Genomic DNA, 22846 nt, shown 5'->3' with positions numbered 1-22846 from the left:
ATAATAAGTGGGTGATTTATTAGTAACAAAATTATGCCACATAATTTGATAGAAATGAAAATGATCACCCTATAGAGGGGGGAAATCAAAGACACCCCAAAAATGAAAGTGAAAAAGTGATGCAGCACACTGGTCCATTTGGCTAAAATGTCATTGTAGCAACTCAAAATGATTCTCAGTAGTTTGTGTGGCCCCCACGTGCTTGTACGCATGCCTGACAACGTCGGGGCATGCTCCTAATGAGACTACGGATGGTGTCCTAAGTCAAATTTTTTTGAGCAGTATATTATTCGTAGTAGTCTTCTAATTCTGAACTGCTACATGCGGTATTGTTTTTCTGACAAATAGTGGTGCTGTTATCAAACCCCAAAGTTTCACACCCGTGAATCGGATCGGCTTGATATTTCTCACATAGCTCGACAGAACACCCACTGTAACAGCAGGACGCGACATCGATTTCGCCACAAAATTCGGAACACACCTTTAGGGGACTGACAAGCACATGTCTGTAAAATTTTAGCATGATTGGTCATGGCTGATAACCAAAACGTCTTTGCTGCAGCTCAGGCGGGACTTAGTAACTAATTGGCCATAAGTCATTTACCATTTGTTTAATGATTATAAAACTTTGAGGATATTTGTATTTCAAACCCATAGTGAGCGACACAAATGGCATTTAAAGTCATCTGAAGAAATGTGGGTATCCCGTGGTAGCTAATGCAGTATCCCACCTAGATGGGCTGCAGTGGGAAACCCACACCAGATTGGAGAAGATTGGAACTGAACAGTACCACAAGGTGAAACCCTGGATAAACATTTTGATAATATGAATAAATTGGATAAACGTTGTAAGAAACCTGTGAGCATTTGACAACGTTGTGCAAAAATGGTCTTTTCTCTTATAATTTTCAATGTGTCAACCATTTTCTTCCTGAAAGATGTGTGTCCCTGTGACTTCCTGCTGTCGCATGCCGCGTGAAGGAAGTGCATCATTACCACCGTAGGCCTGACCACTTTTAATCCCAAACGGCGGCGGTGATGGTAGGATTAGAGGGAGCCGTGTGTGATCTAATTTCATCTCGCTGGCCAGGTTAGTGAATGAGCGAGCGAGCGAGCCGCACTCTAATCACCAGCGAGGAGGGACTCAACGCTTTAGGCGCCACATTACTGTCAACATGGCCGCCACCAAACACTTCCTGCTCGTCAGGAGCTCAATCGGGGTGATTGCAAGCGGCGGAGGAGCAGTCAGTCTTGGATGATCTCCTTCCTCCCCCCACAACGCCTCCGCCTGAATCCCAAAGACCCGGCAATCACTCTGATGCTGGTGCTATCTCAGGAGCACATCTCGCCGCTTTCCCCCCCCATTCCCCCCCACCGTCAGTACCCGCCATCATCCTCCTCCTTTTTCCACCGTGCCCACCACCTCCTCTCCTCTACCCCCCCCTCCCTCGTACGCATTCTAGCATGACAAACCACATGGGATTTCACTCGTCCTTTAAAGTCTGCTGCCTCCGGGAAGCACTCTTCTCCGCGCAACATTTTAGTATTCCCGGGAATACGTGACTGGGGAGGCAAAGCAACGCTGCAAGCTTCATCCCAGGAAGGCAGGGAGAGGGAATCATTGCTTATCAGGCGATCTTCTCCATCAAGTGTCAGCATGTCAGTCGGGTAGTCCAAGTCATTATTTTTTATTAGAACACATAAAAGCATCACAACAACAATATACAAATTCTTAAGTGGTCTTTAAAAGCCAAACACATGTACACATGCAACAACAGGGTTCAGGACAATGGGAAACTTATTAGGATCATTTTGGGGGATGCTTTGTGGTGGTGTGCTCTGCGGGGCGAAGAGAAAAGTCCAAAACCGTCCCTCGCAGAACTCCACCTGATATGTTCATAGTGTACTTTCATTGGTTTTAACGTCAGCAACAATGCCTTTACTGACATAAATCCCCTTTTGAAATACCGAAAACCCAGAAAAATCTCCAGATTTGAGTCCAACTCCAATAAATGCTCGCTTTTTAAAGAGGTGCAACTCACCACACAAGACAATGTGCCCTGTACTGCAGTGAGTCCACACAAAGTTAGAAAAAGAAAATGCCTCATTGAGACAAAACTGTGGAAAGATCAGATGATTCCTTGGAGGGAGAAAGATGAAAAATAATTATTGCTGTTGCTTTGTCTTCAATCCCAGTGGTCAGTCCGTCTTCAGTGTGTGGTGCTACGATTGTCTCTTTCTTTACAGAAAGTCGGCGGCCCATCCCCGGCCGCAAACACTGAAAACACATTCATAGACACCAAAAATATACATTGTGATACTGTCAAAAAGGTACAATAATTACACAGAAAAAGCAAACAACACCCAATATGTTTTCATCCATCTTTCTGTCCAAATGTTTTTAAATTCCATCCTCCGATCCAAAAATGTGTTGCTTTGGGTCATAGAGTGCTCCGAGCAGACAGTCCAAAGAGTCGCTCATTGGTGACCTCTTGCCAGGTGGACCAGCATGCCTTTAGATGTCTTTAGAAGAACCACCGGAATGCTTCGCCATTAGTGACCGGCGTCCTCTGTGAGAGACACAATGAGAGGACATGTTAACTTGGATTGACACATTACAAAGGAATAGTCAACCCACATGAAAGACTTCCTCAAACTTCCTAGTGAGGAAGTTGTTCATGCCGTTGTTCTATGGAACAAACGTGCCAAGGTGCTGAAAGACATGCACAGAGTGAACTCTCTTCCTGCCTGTTTGGAGGCCAGAGACGGGGAAAAAAGACATGCACGCACATGACAATATATTGAGGCCGGCAAAATGATCAAGTTCATTTTCATTTATTGTGTGATTAATTAATTTATATGCTATTGTCCCAGACATGGAGCCCACAGGATATTTCTTGTCACATTTTAGTCTCACGAGGTCTTGTGACACCCCTACTAGCTACAGAGCTATCTGTCTACAGTATCCATCTACTCAACAGCAAACAGTAAAAGGCATGTATTTGAGGTAGGATGTTTAGTTAAAAGTGTAGCTTTAGCCATCTACTCAACGATAGGGTGTTTAATCTACTCAAAGGCAGAAACTACCATTTCAAAGGAAAGGCATTTAATGAATTTATTTTAATGCGTAAATCTATCTATCTAGCTACAGATCTATCTAACCACAGTGTCTACTCAACAGCAGACAGCAGAAGGCATTTATTAGAGGTAGGGCGTTTAATTAAAAGCGTAAATCTAGTCATCTACTCAACAACAGAGAGTATCAGCCATTTTGTTCAAGCAAGGTGCTTAATTAAAAGCGTAAATCTACTCAGTAGCAGAGAATACCAGGCATTTATTCACAATAAGGTGTTGCAAGGCTGTTCTTTTCATTTGTGTGTACCTGTCGATCTACCTGCTCAACACGAGAAAGTACCAGGTGTTTATTAGAGGTAACATGCGTAATTAATTTGATTTCATGCATTTTATTAGAAATAAGGTGTTAAATTAAGGGTAAGTTGCTTTATTCAACAGCAGAGAGTACCAGGAATTTATTAAAGGTAAGGCATTTAATTAATTCAAATATATACAGTGGTATGAAAAAGTATGACAACACAACTGAACACAAAATGAAACTTTTTATTATTAAGGGAGAAAAAAAAATCCCTACCTACATGGCCCGTGTGAAAAAGTGATTGCCCCCTAAACCGAATAACTGGTTGGGCCAGCCTGAGCAGCAACAACTACAATCAAGCGTTTGCAATAACTTGCAACCAGTTTCTTACAGCGCTGTGGAGGATTTTTGGCCCACTTTTCCAGCATTTAGCGCGTTTTTAAGGTCATGCCACAGCATCTCAAAAGGATTCAGGTCAGGACTTTGACCAGGCCACTCCAAAGTCTTCATTTTGTTTTTCTTCAGTCATTCAGAGGTGGACTTGCTGGTGTGTTTTGGATCATTGTCCTGCTGCAGAAGATGGCACAAACATCTTGACGATCCCCAAGATCTTTGGCAAAATACTCTGGTCTGATGAGAAAAAACGTTAACATTTTGGAAGGTGTATGTCCCATTACATTGGGGATAAAGGTAACACCGCATTTCAGAAAAAAAAACATCATACCAACAGTAAAATATGGTGGTGGTAGTGTGGTGGTCTGGGGCTGTTTTGCTGCTTCAGGACCTGGAAGACTTGCTGTGATAAATGGAACCATGAATTCTGCTGTCAAACCAAAAAAATCCTGAAGCAAAATATTCGGCCATCTGTTGGTGATCTCAAGCTGAAACCAACTTGGGTTCTGCAGCAGAACAATGATCCAAAACACACCAGCAAGTCCACCTCTGAATGGCTGAATGGCTGCAAGTTATTGCTTGTTAACACTTGATTTCAATTGTTGCTGCTAAGGGTGGCACAACCAGTTATTACGTTTAGAGGGCAATTACCTTTTCACAAAGGGCCATCCAGGTTTGGTTTTTTTTTTCTCCCTTAATAATAAAACGTTTCATTTAAAAACTGCATTTTGTGTTCTTTAGGCTCAATGTTGAAATGTTTAGTTCCACGACGTTCCACTCTGCATAGGAGTGCTCTTTCCCTTTAAACTCTAACATAAACTTCAGCTTTACAGACGCCACATCTGCTCTGTAAGGACAAGCGGTGAAGAAAAAGGATGGATGGACATCTGCTCTGTAGCCTGTGTGTCTTGTGGTAAAGACATCTACTGGACTGTCACATAACCGAAGGTATCGCTAGCCTCTTTTGCGCTGCCTCTAAAAGACGGAAAGTTACATTTTTCACCCCCCTGCGTCGCAGAATCCCAGAAAAAGTCAACCGGGCATTTTTGCAGCTTCTGAGATAGTATCAGAGATGCAACAGAGGCGGAAAGCAGATGACGTTTGAAATTTGAGACTCAAATATCCTGCCCTGTTGTGTTGAAAGCAAACAAGTCTTTTATATGTTGATCTTGACTTCATCACGCATCTAATTATCAGGCTGCAAGATAGCGTGTCTCTGTGTGAAAGTGCACACAGTTGCGGCAATATCTCGCCTTCGCTTGGTCTGTATAAAAGGCGCAGTTGGATAACTGCTGAATCTGTTGATTTCGATACAGCAATTTTGTGGAACGTCTGTGTGAAAGCAAATTAGTGTAATATCTAATAATATTAACAAAGAATACATTTTATTTTTAGAATATGGGTTAGGGCAGAAAATGGATACTTTGGACACTCCTGGGGTAAAGGTAACAACACCGGTATATTTGAGGTGTGGCGTTTATTAGAGCGGTTGGCACCAGCGGAGATTATAGTAATGTACATTGAAATCACTTTGGTGAATAGAGTAGCATTAGCGTAAGAAGGGCTAAGGTAGGTCCAACTCCTGCGTTGTGTTGCATTAAATGTATTCGCCAAAAACAGGACGTTGTGACAACAAGACCGGTGATGAATAAAAGCACTTAGCAAAAAAAAAACAAAACCAAAAAGAACCCAGAGGGGCACTTTAGGCGGCACAAGCACCAAACCGAAGTGTTTCATCAGAGATGCAGCCAAGGTGATTACATCCACGCCCCACCCACACCCAAATAATCACTACGCCGCATGAAAAATTCCATTCCAATTCCCAGGAAGCAACAATGAGGCATTTAATTACTGTGCGCTCCAGCCGCAGTGAGGGGGAACAGTGCATCATTTCAATTTGAGCGCACGCCAACAGCACGGCACCCCCGCCCCCCCCCACCACCACTACCCACCCAGCCCAACTGAACAGAACCTCTATAGCAGAGTGGCAGCCTCTCCTTTCCTAAACTCATTTAGAAGTCAGACACATAAAACAGCCAAGCCTCCCACCAATCCCCATGACCAATTAGCGCTCTTTTTATTTTTTCTCCTCCCTCGTTTTTTTTCTCTTTGCTGTTGAGTGGGAGGAAATGGTGCATAATCACAACTAAAATCACTTTAGCCTGAGTGGAGGGCAATTTTGCATTTTAATACCCAGTGGCTCCTTAAAGGCATACTGATGAGCGTCTGAGCCCCCCCACATGTAAAAAAAAAAACAACAAAAAAACAATATTGCACTGTACGCCTTTCTCAATGATGAACATTTCATTTCTTACAATTTCGGCCTCAAAGTTGGTTTCTTGCATGACTTACTGACACGTCTTTCTTTTCTTGTTTGTGAAAGAACCACTTACTATGTTTTCACACTAGATCAAACAACGTCTATTCTTTTTCTAAGTGTTTAATGGAGGACACAAAGCAGCAGGGCGCCATCACGGCTAATTCAAAGTCTGTGCATTTGAAGGCTTTGCCTAATTGTATGCAGCCATTCATTTTGACGCAATTAAGAGTTTTATAAGTGGATATTCTTGTCACATATGATGCTACGATAAGTGGCTTGCGACATCTGCCCAAAATTATTCATACCAAAGTGATATTTTTTTTTTTGTTGAATGAGAAATGGCACAAGAGGACTCTAAGAAGTTCCTTCATTGTTTGTTTGTTTTTTACACACGACAAATGGCAATGTTGACAAAATAAATATCTTCTCCCACATTCTAAAGCAGTGATTCTCACAAGGCATGGGCCGCTATGAGAGGTATGATAACCTCAGGCAAAAATATAATGGTTTGACGGTTTCACGGTATTATAATTAAAGCTCTAAAATGTGTTATTTTGAAATATCCTTAGAGAAGAGAGAGAAAAGTCATGTCAAACAGTCATTTTGAAACCATATAATATAAACTGATAAAACACGATGAAAGTGGAACGTATGTATTTTAAATAAATAAATAATGCATTCTACTGTGGCTAATCCTGCAACTGAAGTCGCAACACAACAGGTATTTTCTTGATAAAAAAAAACAAAAAAAAACAAACCACAATGCAAATAAATGCAATCAAGAAACCCAAGAAGGTCACAACATCCATCCATCCATTTTCTATACTGCTCCTCCTCACTAGGGTCGCCGGGGCATGCGTTCCATAGCAGCGGGTCACACTTTTCCACAAACATCCGTTTCCAGGTCATGTGATTGTTGTTAGCAACTGAGGCGCTGTTAATGGAAAACTGCACTTTTTTTTCATTTTGCCCATCATCCACAATCTTTATATGAGACATGAACACACGTCTTTCCCTTTCTGTGCGTTCTAAAGATATAAAAAATGATAAAAAGAGACAGCTTATTGCTGCACATAATGGGACACACCTATGTCGCCTACAAAGACCGCTAATAAAACACCTACAAAAACGTCCAACAAGGTTTTATGTTTTTATATACATGCTGTGACCATGTGGTAACAGGTGCATTCATGATAACATGTAATACTTACAGTATTTTCTTGTATTTTGGTCCTTTTAAGCATTACTGGAACTTCCTTCACATAGCAACATAGAAACAAAGGCCTACACCTAGCATTAACTTTTCCAACCTCAAAAATAAAAAGACAGCAGCAGCTCCAATATGTAGCTTTACCCTTCGTTAGCGGCCTGAGGTAAGCGCGTTGTGACGTGCTGCGGGCGAGTGTGTGGCGAAGCTAGTCACTAGCCGGCTAGTAGCTAGCCAGTGTGGTGTGGCATGGTGTCAGTATGCCAGTAAAATAGTTCCATCAGCGTAACAATGTTAATAATAATATGTTAATATGTAATAAAATATGTACAATATGTGTGTTTCCGATTCCGTGCATTCTGAGCTCCATCTTTTTATCATTTACAACGCACAGAAAAGAGAAAGACATACAGTATGTCTTCCAAAAAAAGTGCTGTTTTACTTTAAGTGGTTGTTTCTTGTTGTTCGGTGGAGAGCAAACAGTTTATATCACTTATCCTCAACTGTTGTCTCCTTCACAATCACATCTCCACATTTGATGACCCTCGACGTGAGTAATGTTGAATGTCGACCGACAACAGCGCGGCTGTACCGGCGCCGCGCAATGCTAACGAGACAGCTAACAACGCCTGTGCTATCTATGACGCACTTATGGCAACACAGCACACACGCCTGTGGTTACAAAACATCGAAGCCCAGTTTGGACTGCGAGGAATAACACAGGAGGAGACCAAGTATTTCCACGTAGTGGCCGGGCAGGACCTCCACTTTCTCTCATATCGTAGAAAAAGTACCAGACACAAAATTTTAGTGGTTTTGAAGGGGTGGGTGACTTTTGAAACTGGTAACCTGCCCATGCTTAGGTGGGACGCAGATCTTTGCCTAAGCAAAAAAAAAAAAAAAGTACTGACCTGAGAACAACGGGCCTCATTCACGAAACGTTCTTAAGCACAAATGTGTTCTTAAAGCCTTCTTACGAAGATTTTTGGCATTCACGAAACGTGTTCTTAACTCACAGTTCTTAGATCTATGAAACAAATTCGCTCAGGAGGAAGCTTGCACTTTCAATGCGCAATCGCCCTCATGATGGATTTTGCAACCTGATCCCAAAAAATGTAGTGCAAATAAAATATCCCAACAATTATTTATCATCAAAACAACTAAAATATACTCCATGGATAAATATATATTCAAATCCCAATTCATCAAAAAAAAAGGCTGGCTGGACGTGCGCTGCACAGAGAGAGAATGTAAAGGGACCATTAGATTTATTTGCTGAAAGCGACGAATATTTGATGTCCCGCTTCAGGCTTCAGGCTTCCCTCTCTGTTCTTGCAGGTGTGCAGGATCATCAGAATAACATCGCAATGAAACGTGGTGTGCCTATTGCGCACGTAGCACCCCCAGATAACGACATGCGCCCCCAGTCGCGTCTTAAGCCAGAGCACGGGGCTGCTGTATTAATTAGGCAGCGTCTAATCAAATGTAACCACAGAAAAAATAAATTGTCACACACAAACTATGTATTTTAACTTTATTTTTCCATCATGATTGTGTAAATATTTTCTAGAGTTTCCGAAATGGTTTGGTTTCTGATTGATGGCCCGCCTCCCGTTTCCTCCAGATCCCTCCGGTGCAGTCCAATCTTTTTTTTTTTGAGTCTATTTTAAGTCAAAACACTTCTTTTTAACCTCTGCGGTGGTGCGTTTCTCCGTGGAAACGGCATTTATGTTTCCTGCAATGGTGCTCCATGCCGACTCTTTTTGGATGGCCTGATGACCGGTGGATACACGTGAAAATAAGGTGGTCTTGTGTTCGCTCACTCCTTGTAAAAGCACCTCTATTTCAGCAGAATTGAACTTTTTCTTCCGTTTGTTGTCCAGCTGCTCCTCAGTCTTGCCCTTGCGCTTTGGCATTTCCGCCTCCAGCTGCCTGTTGCGCACAGCACATTTTTTACCTTGTATAGGAAATAATAGGCGGTGACCTATGCAAATTAGGCCTCACATGCACGGGCATCGCAGTTGGCATTCATCAACCTAAGAACACCGGTGCGAACGATTATCCCTACTTAAGAACGTGTCGTGAATGTGGCGCAGTTTCCAACCCGCGCCTTCTTAAGTACACTTCTTAAGAAGACTTTTAAGAAGATGTTCGAGAATGAGGCCCAATGTCTCTCAAACTTTGTACACCACGTGCCACCTCGAAAATGTTTTACTTTGTAAGTATCACTGTTTTTGCTGCTTCCTCTTACAATGACAATTTAGCTTTGAAGATGAGCATCAATATTTCAGCAAAGGAAAAAATCAACTTCAGCTAACATTTGTTCCCGAGTACCACCAGTGGTACACATACCACAGTATGAAAATCAATGATCTACAACACTGATTCTTGCTATGCTGCTGCAAGGTGGGTGCTGTGTTTATGGGCGACTTTGTCAAGCTTGAGGGGGAGAGGGAGGGTATCCTTAATGTGCCACCCGTTCGACACACAGCTGCAGACATCTGCTGGAGAAGAGCGTGCCATAAAGAAAGAGAGAGTATATCACCACTGCAGCTATTGTTGTGTTGCAAACAGTCCCTTTGAATCTAAGAAAATACAATGGAAGTTCAGTTAGCGTCCGCCGCCTGATAGCGTGTTCTTCGGTTAACGTAGGAAATTTACACCGCAATTTTGCCTCGGTTTGCGTGCATTCATTCGGTGAGTGTAAAATATGGATAAAGATATGCTTTGTCCGAAGGTGGTAAAAGACAATTCATCACCGCAAAATGTACACAAAACTTTGGTTTTAACATTTTCAGATTAATCACGGGCGTTAAGTTATTTTTGACAGCCCTAATATACTATATATACAGTATATATACAGGTATATGTCCAAAAGGCATACTGTATATATACTGCTCATTCAGATCTAGGATGTGTTATTTTAGTGGGGTTTTTTTGGTATAAAATATTCTTATTAAATACTTTGTTCTTTACATAGTTTAATGTGCTGACAACAAAATGAGAGGTTTGAGTTGAAAATTTTCATTTTTCATTTTCATGAATCATTTTGGACATAGAGCTAGTCATCAAAATGTAAAAAAAAATCAATATAACACAATGCTTACAATATTTTTCCACTTTGTTGTGTTGTAAATATATATATATATATATATATATATATATATATATATATATGACAAAAAAAAAATACAGCCAACATAAAAATAAAGGGAAAATAACACATCGTAGATCTGAATGAATGAAATATTGTTATTAAATACTTTGTTCTTTACATAGTTGACCAATGCTGACAAAATCACACAAAAATTATCAATGGAAATCAAATGTATTATTATTATTGAGGGTGTCTTGCTACCCATCTGTTGTCTATTCCATTCACACAACAGCGTGTGTTGCTTCCTAAGTGGACAGTTTGATTTCACAGACGTGTGATTGACATTGTGATTATATATATATATATATATATATATATATGTATATATACATGAGAATTTGAGTTGAAAATGTTCTGCAGTTTGGGTTATGAGGGGTGGTGGTGGTTCCTGCAGGAAAACCAGTTGGGAATCACTGCTCTAGACCATTCTAAATCAACTATATGCATTGAGAACATGAAGATAGTATTTCTGGGTTATTTCTCCGGTTTTTCGTCAAAATTCAGACAATAATGTAAGTAAGCGACAGTGATTCAATATGAGAAATATGCCGTAATGTCCATGTTATGTGTTACGATCCGAATTTCTTTTTTCTAATCCAAACACTTTGAGGAAGTATTGTTTTACTTATCTTAATAAACAACCTGTATTAACATCAAAAACACACCAAAGGAGTCAGTGCCTCACCAGCCACGAACCTCACCACACGTCACTGCCAAACGGCAATTGCTAGCATGCGTGACAATCTGGAAGCAATACAGTGTTGTGTGGTGACACTACATTCAATACAGGTATAATACACAATGATGCTTTCAAACGATAAGCCAAGAAAATGTGTAATATCCAAATAAGGCCGTTTTTAGCAGGAGCAGCCTCTGTTTCCTTGGCCTCGAGAAAGGCTAGGTGTTTGTCTTAATCCATATCCTGCATTGATCAGCCCCTGGTGGAAGTGCGGCTGGCGAGAGACAATAATGACCCTGATCTGGGTACTCGGCATGTCTCTGTTTTGTTAAGTTTCCACTGTATCGACCCGGTGAAGCTCGAGTGCTGGCCTCACAACGCTGCAGTGACAAGGAAAGGCACCAGGAAGGCTCAATTAGCACACTTCCACCTGCTTACGTCTTCAACAAAATCACTCGCCACGGAAAGGGAGGGAGCGGGAAAGAGAACAAAGAGAAGAGGGCCAGAGACAGAACAAGCGAGGGCAAAGAACAGTGGAAGGGGAGGTATGAGCGGTGAGGGTTGGTTGTGGTATGACCACGACAACAGATCAAGACGGCGTGGCGGCAGCTCAGCCCCTAGTGAACGCTGCAGCCTGTGCAGCAGAGCGTGCATAACAAGCTGGCTACAACCACACACGCAGGGAAAGACAATTTCCCGCTCTGGCGGCCAACGCACACCGCTCAGTATCAAACCCGTGGACGAAAGACGGGCCAAGCGTTGTCTTTACAGCTACCATTCTAAATGCCAGTTTGTCGTGCTAAAGGTGCTAAAAAAATGATGGGGAATTTTCTGCTGATTGTGGCTTAAGGTCTCTGGACAGCCATGACACCCTGTGATCCTCACTGAACCTGGCAGATGATGCCGCAGTGTCGGCTGGTGGGAAGAACGGAATGGCTTCAATGGTAAATCCCGCAACAGGCATAGGGTTCTGCTTGGTAAACGCTTACTGGACTTGTGGTTCAGTGCAGACAGCGATACCACAGTGTGTAACTCACCAACTAATCATGAAAGCCCTTGTAAAAGATGGCATTTTTCCACCTTTTTTGGATGGAAGGCGGCGGCGAGGTCGCTCCAGCAATTTTTGGGAGGTAATATCAAAGCGGTGAGAGAACTGCACCTGTGTAAAAGGGAATCCTGCCCTGTTGTGTCGAAAGCAATTGTCGCTGTCCAACAATTATTGTATACCAGATACTGGCACCGCCACGTCTCTGACTGCTGTGTGGACACGTGCACAGTTGTGGCAATACGCTCCTTTTCTGAGTTCTGTTTAAAAGGCAAAAACGTTTAAATGCCGGATCTTCCGTTAAAGCAATTTTACGAGAGTTTGGTGTAAAATAGTGACAACAGCATGTAACTGATCAACTAATTACAAAACCCGCTGTAAAAGACTTCATTTTGCGACAATTCTCGGTGTCATTTCATACAATTCCTTATATAACGTATTAAAGCCTTAACAGAGGTGGGACAGCACGACAACCAACACTCACTTCTCCCACCTGTTTTGTTAAAAATAATTGTCGGTACTGAGCAATTACTTGGTTGTGACACTGATGTACTCCTGCATCTAATTATCCAATTCTGGAATCCTCTGTCGCTGTGTGTGTGCCACACAGTTGCGGCAACATCTGGCTTTGCTGTGGTCTGTGTAAAAGGCAAAGCCGGGTAAATTCCGGACTCACTGTTTTGCCAATTTTGCTGAATCTCTGTGACGACAACGTGTAACTGAAATACTTTTAAAAAAGCCCCAGTAAAAGATGTGGTTTGTCCACATTTTGTCTCTGTCACTCTTCTGTATAAACGGCACTGAAACAAAACGGATGGACAAAGTTGACCAGGCACTGACCAGTCTGCCTTCAGAGGTAGTATCAGAGCCTAAACGGAGGCGAGACGGAAGTTTGACGTTTAACAACAAACACTCATGTCTCTCAGCCTGTTGTGTTGAAAGTATTTATCACTGTCTGACATCCTGTGTTGTTGCGGAAATCACCCGCTGCTGCATTTTGTGTAATAGGCAAAGGTGATCAAATGCCGAATCTTCTGTTATGGCTCCGGTGCGGCAATTTTGTGGGATTTCTGTGTAAAATAGGGACAACAGCACTTCACTCACCAATTATTTACAAAAGCCCTTGTAAAGAAAGTCGATTTTTCACCTTTTTTCCGTGTCTCTGTTGTGCATAAACAGCACTGACACGGAATTGTGTAATGGTGGGGAAAACTCGACAACTTTTCACCTCCTGAGGTAGTATCTGAGCTGAACAGAGGTGGAACAGCAATTGTAAAGGAATTCTGTAGTGACAGGACATGGGTGTGAAGTTTTTACAACAGTTCATGCATCTAATTATCGGATTACAGGATGACGTGTCGATGTGCGAAAGCACACCACATTTTTTTCCTGGGTTCTATGCAAAGGTGGATATATGTCAAATCTTCTATTACGGCTTTCACTGGATGGTTAGAGTGACCAAAAATGTTAATGGATTACGGTGTCGACATCAAGAAGCGGCAAATTGGTTATAAAAAGTTCGATTTTGTTAGTTTCCAGTGTGTCATGGAATCGACTATTCTGTGCTGAACAATCCACAGACAGCAGCTCATTTAGCTCCACCCTACACAAGCAAACAGTGCCATGCTACAGATGCTGCAACTGATAAATCCACCAAAATGGGTAAAGTGCTGGGTATTTTGAAACCATTTACAATAGAAAACTATAACATCCATCCATCCATTTTCCTCCGGGTCGTGAGGGCAGCAGTCTCAGTAGGGAAGCCCAGACTTCCCAGTCCCCGGCCACCTCTTCCAGCTCCACCAGGAGGACACCAAGGCGTCCCCAGGCCAGTTGTGAGACATAATCCCTCCAGCGTGTCCTCAGTCTGCCCCGGGGCCTTCTCCCGGTTGGGCATGCCCGGAACACCTCACCATGAAGGCGTCCGGGAGGCATCCAGACTAGTTGCCCGAGCCACCTCACCTGGCTCCTCTCGAAGTGAAGTAGCAGCGGCTCTACTCTGAGCCCCTCCCAGATAACTGAGCCCCTCACCCTACCGAGTCCAGCCACCCTACGGAGGAAACTCATTTCAGCCTGTTGTATCCGCAATCTCGTTCTTTCGGTCACGATTAAAAGTTCATGACCATAGGTGAGGGTGGGAACATAGATCGACCGGTAAATTGAGAGCTTTGCCTTCCAGCTCAGCTCTCTCTTCACCACGACAGTCCGGTACAGCGACCGCATTACTGCAGATGCTGCGCCGATCCGCCTGTCGACCTCAAGCTCCAACCTTGCCTCACTCATGAACAAGACCCCGAGATACTTCATCTCCTCCACCTGGGGCAGGACCTCATTCCCAACTACAAAACTACAATAGAAAGTAGCAAAATGTGCAAATTTAACAGTACAAAACAAATAGCACAAACAATGGAAACGAGGACTAAGAAAGAAGGTCTTCAGTACACAAGACCTCCACCCACTACATCCAGGCTAAGGCCTATCCTCCCCCCTTTCTCTCTCTTTTTTGCGCACAAATAATAAAAAGGCATGAAGAGTCCACAACCCTGCCCCCTCGTCTACCCTGCAGCCTTGGAGTCGTACCGAGCTGTGGCCAGAGATAAACCACTCAAGACGATGAGGGCGATAATGGCAGACGCCACAGCGCCTCAGAATTCAATCAGCGCCGGAACGTCAGCGCGGATGAATGTAAAAGTGAAATATGCTCGCCTGCGCCGGCGAAAAGACGCCACACAGGGCTCTGGGAGGAACAACAACAGCGATGAGGAGGAGGAGGAAGGTGAGTGGAAGAAGCGAGTGGAAAATGAAAATGATGTGTCTTCTCGCTGCACAATCCCACAGCGGCATCCTGAGCAGAGCGACTTTAAGCACAGACTGCGAATAAATTACCCTTTTGAACTCAGGGTGATTGCAAATGTGCCCCGGTTTCTCTTGAGACATGTCTGGCGCTAACCCTGTGCTAACAGCTCGCCTCACACCAGCACACCACACATACTCTCAAGCATGCAATCACTGGGAAACTTTTAATTCACCGTCATTACTAGTGGATTTATTTGTTTCAGCCTTCCTGACTTTTTGCTTGTCCAGATAACCTCAAGAACTTACAGAGAGATGGGAAAGTAAGTATGGATCACTCGAAAGAAAAGCTTTTAGGTGGAGTTTGCATGTTCTCCCCACCCTTGCGTAGGTTTTCTCTTGGTACTCCTGTTTTTAAAACCTTGTAGGGTTCATTTTTAGCCACTTGCCTCGAACACATATCTAGATTTGTTGCCCGGGCACTACTCAAGGATGGATTAAATGTAGAAAGAGTCTCTTCAGAAACACCCAAACATTCTGCTGACCATACCCGTTAATTACGAACCAACCGTAAAGAAATGTAGTAGGTTGGTTGTAACCACATTTGTCAACTGTGTGGGAAAAATGAGGACACCCAATGGAGTGAATGACATTTGTAGCGTCCCTTATGGGCTGTGCTCAAAATACTTGGAAGACATGCTCGCATGCATGTAATACAGATATGCTGAAAGTATTATTGTCATGAGAAAATGGTCAATGACTTATGGGCAAATAGTACATGAAAATTTTGCTTAATGGCAAACATTTTTTCATCAATCTTGCTCAGATTTTACAGAAATGTGCTTGTCAGTCCCCTAAAGTTGTGTGCCAAATTCTGTGGTAATTTGGCTAACACCCTAAAGCAGGGGTCTCAAACCCGTGGAATCATATTTTGCGGCCCGCAACTTGACAGTAAACAGTAGTGTACAGTAATTGCAGTCCGAGACATCCGGCCAAGTTCAGTGTTACGTGCAGGGGCTAGTAAACACCGACACAAAAACTAACAGTGCTGTTATCACATGGAGACGGGGGGGGGGGGTGCTAACACAAAATGACAGCACATGTAACAAGTAAGTAAACACACATAGAGCAACTACTCCTATGGGGAATAATAAACAACTAACTCTAAACAAATAAATTCAGCAACTTTTTACAAACCAAGTACCACAATGCATGCTGGGAGCCGGCATCACTCCCAATTAGGGGTGTCACAAAACATCTTTATCTCAAACTATCGCGATATTAAACCCTACTATGGATTATCAATATGCTCTTGCCTTGTATCGCACTTTTATTACGATTAAAATATAGTCGCTATAAACTTCTAACGCCGTTCCCTCTCAGTGAGTCGAGTCACCATTTTACATGTAATCTAGGTGGCGCTCCTCACCAGAACAGAAGAAAATTTGGTGGAAACCACAGAAGAAGAAGAAATGAAAGAAGAAGCAAAAACAAACGTGCAGAACTAGCAGACTCGTTAACTGGCAGAACAGAACTAGCAGACAAGTTACATGGAAAGATCCGGTAACATAGTTAAAATCAAAAGTATGGACTCACTTTGGCTGTGGTAACTTAGCTGTAACTTCGTTGCTAGTCACAGAATGAAGTTGACGTCAGAAGTGTCGTTTCTTGGTTTTTCTTTACTTCGTAACACAACATACGTTCAACATGCGTCTGTATCACCTTTTCGGGTTTCTTGTTCTGACTTCCTGAACTACTTCTTCTACGCTCTGTACAACCTTGCGAATTAGCGACACCTGTCGTTCAAACATGTCATTTCACATAACTATCACATCTATTGCACAACACTACCATATTCTTAACTATAATACAACCATATTTAAATTAACTAAACACACACAAATATATATACAACATTGGCTTTTATAGCGTGGACGAGACAACGCAGACTTTGCAGTATGGAAGAAGTGTCTGACGTAAATAAGATACACGGGCAGCACGACAGACATGAACAACAACCTTGTTCCTCACCACGCTCACGTAAGAAAATTGTTTATTTTAGTATTAAAATGCTAAATGTTGAGTTATACAAACAAAAGATGTGTGTTTAATTCACGTCGTTTATTGTCGAAATTGTCATGCTTCTCAATCTTATCTCTGTCACCCTCTTGTATGCAGCAGTTCAGGAGTAGAAGAGTTCGCTAACACAAACACATAAAGTACATACCGCACTTTCTACCCGAAGAGTAGAGAGTTGGTCTGTGAACAGAATCATGAGATGACGGCATGCACTCAAATCAGCGCAGTGGTGAGGCTTCAGGAATCAGGAAAAGGGTAGCCAGGCATAATTTTCATCACGGTCAAGTAGGGAGGCAGCCATACATTCAGGGTATGAAGCAGTGAAAGAGCGGCGCAGTCGGCCTTAACTGATGGGTTATGTATTGCCTGTCACTTTATTCCGCGGGAATATTGGGGCGTTGCCAAGCTCAAACCTGGAAGGTAGTGCAATCCATCACCTGTGCCGCAAGGTAGGGGTTGCGGGTGGCGGGTGAGAGAAATCTCATCTTGGAGCTTGTAGCCAATATTACCGTCAACCAATGCCATTTATAAAAGGTACCTCTCTCCAAGGCCGCCATCACGGACGGGACGCTCATTTAGTCAGCCACACGCCATTGACCCCCGGCCTGCAATGCAGCACCGTTGCAAGAAAATGCTGCATACGACGCCAATTTTGGGTATATAGAGTTTTTTTTTACTTGCCTTTGCTGCCTGTTTCCCTTTAAAATGACTCTTAGAGATTGTCTTAATAAGCGCTTCGTCTTTAACAATACAGGTGAAGCAAAATGGAGGACAATACTTGGCTGCAACCAGCAGAGGCACTGATGATCAAATATCAAGAAGCTTTCTGTTTAGAGAAGGGCAACATGTCAGCAATGCTGTGTCACATAAAATTTGACATGTTAAATTGTCTAAAACAATTGTAAAAAAAAAAAAAGATATATATATATATATATATATATATATATATTGTTCCTGCAATAAAGATGGAACAGAAAACAACACTTTTTCAAATGTTCTTACATTTAGAATTAATTATAAAAATAATAAAACATATTCATGATTATATTAATATGTTAATATGACTATTGTAAAATGTAAAAAAATACAAACTATTTTTAAAAATATAAAAATGAAGAAAAATGTCAAAGTAAAAAAACAAACAGTGAAAAGCCTATCCATTGTGAGAACTTGAATTCTAACGTACAGTTTAATGTACAAACAGAATGCCAGTTTTTGATATACTGTGTGTTGTAGACACACAATGAACAATTTTCACAGATATTATGTTTCTCGATAATATCTGGCTAAAATGATTTAGCAAAATAAATGTTTTTTGGTATAGAGATCTAATTAGACAAACACAATATTGCCACATTAAGTCGGCTAGAACAAGTCATTTATTTCAGGTTATTTACCCTGAGAAAGCGAATATTTAAATACCTGTCCTTGCTGCATTTAATTGTCATGGGACTAAAGCCTACTGACAACAACTCACATGTGATTGCATGCCAGCACTGAAGTACAGCAACAATCGTTTACTTCAAGGACCAGCCTTGTGCACCAGGCATCCATTGGAGCAAATCAAGCTAAGTGTATTGCGGATGTTTGTGAGTAATGAGGAATTTGGCAGTTTTTTGCTGACTCGGCTCATACAGTGTGTGTGTTGGGTGGGGGGGGGTAGGAGATGTATGATGGTGTGCTTAAGAGCTGTGCCTGTGAGAGGCGGGGTGGTCACAGGGGGGAGATTAGGCTGGGGGGCAGAGGAGGAAAACCAAATCCATCTCCATCTCAGAAACATCCTAAAGCAGATTACGAAGTTCAGCAGGAACGCCGGAGAGCGAGAAGGGAGGCAGGGAGGGAGGAGCGAGATAGAGCAGACGAGCCTGAGATGAATGAAGGCGAAAGCAATTAGCATAGATGCAATTCTGGCATCGTCCCCTGACTTGATTTTTGACCTTCGCAAAGCGTCTTGCCAAATATCGCCGACATGCAGATGGACCATATGGCAAAGTGCTGCTGGAGGCTGAGCTCTGTGTGACTCACAGCCGCCGCTTGCTAATAGGGAATGTAATTAGAGTGACGTATAACTGTAGGACATAGATTTTACAAGACTTGCATAGGACCGGATTGGCCGGCTATCTTCAAAGACACCGGGTAGTTAAATGGAGCACGTTATGTGGAAAAGTGCAATTTGGTGGAAGCTATAAAACAGAATGCCACTGAAGTCGTGAGGCAAAGTACATTTTTCCGGAAAAATACACCTTTAAAGTGTGACAAAATCTTTTTTGTGACACATATTCCAAAAGGATGAGCCTCAATAAGGGTGGTAAAAGGAGTTGACAATTGCAAATAAGTCCCGTTATCTATCGATTTACGTGCATTTTCAAGTGTCCCATACAGAACACATGAACAACTATGCACACACATGCTCAAAATAGACATAAACAACTACACAAGTCTCAACACTGGGCAGCAACAACACAGAATCAAAAATAGCAAAAATATTAAATACTATATTGTTGGCCTTGACCAACGCTTCCTCACTGGTTTAAATAAAGGTAACCTTGACATTATTACTATCATTTCTCTTATTGAGTGTCTGAGTATGCACCTCTACTCAGTTGTGTGCTGTCAGGGCCAGCAAAGCCTTCTCTGCTGGCCTAAGCACTACCAAATGCACTGACTTACATTTACAACTTAAATTCCAGAATGTGCACCATGAAATTGTATGAATTTATACACAACAGTCTATTAGCTTCATTTCGTAACTTGTTTCTTGGCTTGTCTGTATGTTGCCATGTCAGTTAATATGTCTGGGGCCTTCAGAATCAGTAGTGCTGGCTGATGACACTTAAACCTTGTCAGCAATGGGGCTGTTTCTTTATCAGATTTCAGATTTTTCTCGCAGGGCTGGCTGACAACAACATCACCATTTTTCCATCCTCTCATTGGTTGATCAGAGCAAAACTGTTCAACAAATAGTCTGTAGAGATCTGGAAAGGAGGATGGATTCAGTCTACAAATAATCTGCATCTCTGGTTAGTATTTGATGATGTATTTTATTTCAATGTTGTATGCTTTTGTCATATTGTTAGATAAATAATGATTTTGAACAGATCCAGATGATGCTGAAGTGTAGAAGTTTGGAACTGTCTGAGGCTTGTTACATTTGGCTGAGTGCCAATTTTACAGGCACGTTACATCTGCTCGAAGTTATCGGCATATATCATATTGGCAATGATATACTTGAAGATAAATAGATAGCTGGATTCTGTGCTCTAGTAATACAGTTGTCCCTCACTACATCGCGGTTTGAATATCGCTCCCTCACTCTATCATGGTTTTTCAATAATTAATTACTTCATAAATAAGCGCTGTTTCGTGGTTGACTATGGCCCATTTTTAATTAAAAAATATTTGAACACAAGTTATATGTAGTATTCTTGCCACTAGGCGTCAGTCATGACAAAAAAAACACTGCACATTGCGTGTAGTCACTCACTGCATGTCCAACATGTTAGAGTGAAGAGTGAACGTTCTCCTCCTATTCCGAGTGGAAGTGGTTAGTTTTTGGCTTCTTACTTTTCTTCCCCACTATATTTGAAACCCTTTCGAAAGTTTACAATTAATACACTGGAGACTAACTAGTTAGCTCGCTAGCATGCTATGCGGCCGTGGCCGTCTCGTGTCCCTGCAGTGATCCCGTAGCCTGCGTATTAGCAATGTGGTGTAAACAAAGACCAATATGAGTCTAGAGGCAACTATAGTGGTGTTATTTCATGTGTACATGGCTCTAATAATGGTAAAAAAAAAAACGGATTTAGAAAGTAAACAGGTTTTCTATACTCTAACTTTGAAAATATTCCATTTATTAACTAATTCAATACTAAAGACATATTTATTAATTTTTATGAATCCGAACACCTTTACGTCTTTTTGTACGAGAGGCAAAAAGAGGTGATTATGCAAGTGCACACTAAAAGATGGCACCGTTAGAGCAGTTTTAAGCCATGAAAGGGCCACAAGGTGGCAGAAGTGCATTTGATAAGAGGTCAGCATGGACCTTTTGCATGTAAATACCCACTCGATAGCAAAGTGGAAGTGAGAGAGCGTGGAGGAGTGTAGCGTGCTGAAGGTTACGCATTGTAATTTTTAGACATTTTTAGCACATGCATGTACACGAGCGCACACGTCCACGTGCACACACACAGTTTAGCTCCAAAATGAAAATTGTAAATAGTCTGTGGTGTTATATTTGTAAATAAATTATTATTTTGATGTAAAACAACCCCTTTTTTGTATTGTTTATGTTCTGGTATAGTGGTTTAGATAATTAAGCTGTCACAAAAGCAAAAAAATTGTACCAAAGAGAAAGTTATAGTTGAAAAGTATTTTTTCACAAAAAGCTGTTTTTCTCCCTTTTTTTGTTGGGAACTGATATTTTCCAAAAACCTACCTACGTTCTACTGCTGATTACTAAAGACTGGAAAAAGATAGAAACAAATGTCTTCTTTCTGAAGAAAGAGGGGAGTCCAATCTTTATTTTGGTAGATTCCATTTTTTATATAGCCATAGAATACAATATTCTGTTTGCCTTGAAAAATCAGTCAAAATCGTCTAAAATGGCTGAACGGTACTGAATGGGTTGACTTTTGAAAAATGGCTGGGATTGAATGAGTTAATATTGAAACCTACTTTGCAGAAATTCCCTTTCCGCGATAAACAAGGGACGACTGTAATGGCATTCATCCCCAATACGCTAAATGCCTCTCTCCTTGTAATACCACGTTATGTTGCGTTTTTGTATATTATTGATGGTTCGCATCATTGCAATGTGATAGTGGTGGTATTAAGAGGTGGATTAAGTAGGTTAAGCCCCCACTGAAGGCCCAGGTACCAAATGCACGGCTCGCCACTGCCTTTACCATCACATAATATACTGGATTTAGCATACCCCTGCTGGAATGCTATTGTCTATTACCATTATTTTCTATGGGGAATTTCTTTTTTTAGACCTCTGATCCACTGTGTTCACCATTAAGAGGTTCCACCAACAATCATCAAGGGTCTAAATGCAATCACATCGACATGATGGAGAGCTGGCAAAACTCTAAACTCTGTTCCCCACTATGGACGCGGCCCATTCACTGATGTCATAGCAGATGTTCTCCATCAGCTGCTAAAGACAAAACACCTGCTGGGTACATGACATAGTTGACTGGGGTCGGGGGCGTGGCCAGAAGATGCCGAGCAACAAGGGTCTTCGGTAATGTGCCTCAGTGGGAGATTACCATTAAATTTTGGGATATTTGCCAACGTTGCTTGACGAGCCGGGACACTAATATGTAATTTCAAACATGAAGGAGGAACTACGGTTGCATGGGAATGTAATTTCTGCGAGACAGGCTTGCAGACACGATGACGTTTCCATTTGTCATGCGAGGAAAATCCCTGCCCACACAGATGGAGGCTAAAGCCCAGCGCGCCCCCGGGTCAGAGGCAGCCGCCTGCAGTCGAGATCACCTTCCCGCCTCTAAGTACAACAGCGCCTGCCTCCATTTCAATTAGCTTTATATAAGTACCATTGTCCATGCAGCCAATCTGACACAAGGCTGCTCGGGAGGCTCATTCCTCTGAGAGCAAACCTCATATGCCAGACAGGAAAAGGTGAGATTTGGGGTAAACAAAGCAAATGGATGCTTGAAGAGGTCAGGAGTTACTGATGCTCAAACTCTCTAGCAGGAATAAAAGTCAGGCGTATCGATGTATAATAAATTAATAATGGTATTATAGGGGCCGCACGGTGGTCTAGTGGTTA

The 22846-nt window shown here is 42.1% G+C and overlaps 1 protein-coding gene across 2 annotated transcripts in view; it reads right to left on the bottom strand.

The window, feature by feature from the left end:
* Nucleotides 1-1672: 1672 nt before the first annotated feature.
* The window catches only part of cxxc4 (CXXC finger 4), a 38622-nt gene continuing 17448 nt past the window's right edge, over nt 1673-22846 (bottom strand). For both annotated transcript variants that reach the window (XM_054778004.1, XM_054778005.1), the window contains exon 3: nt 1673-2570. In XM_054778004.1, coding sequence (XP_054633979.1) covers nt 2526-2570 — 45 coding nt within the window. In that variant the 3' untranslated portion in view covers nt 1673-2525. The remainder of the gene's footprint in view (nt 2571-22846) is intronic.

This window comes from Dunckerocampus dactyliophorus, chromosome 6 (genome assembly GCF_027744805.1).
Source record: "Dunckerocampus dactyliophorus isolate RoL2022-P2 chromosome 6, RoL_Ddac_1.1, whole genome shotgun sequence".
Taxonomy (NCBI): Eukaryota; Metazoa; Chordata; class Actinopteri; order Syngnathiformes; family Syngnathidae; genus Dunckerocampus; species Dunckerocampus dactyliophorus.
Note: the sequence above shows the minus strand (reverse complement) of the source record. Positions and strands in the feature narration are given on the sequence as shown.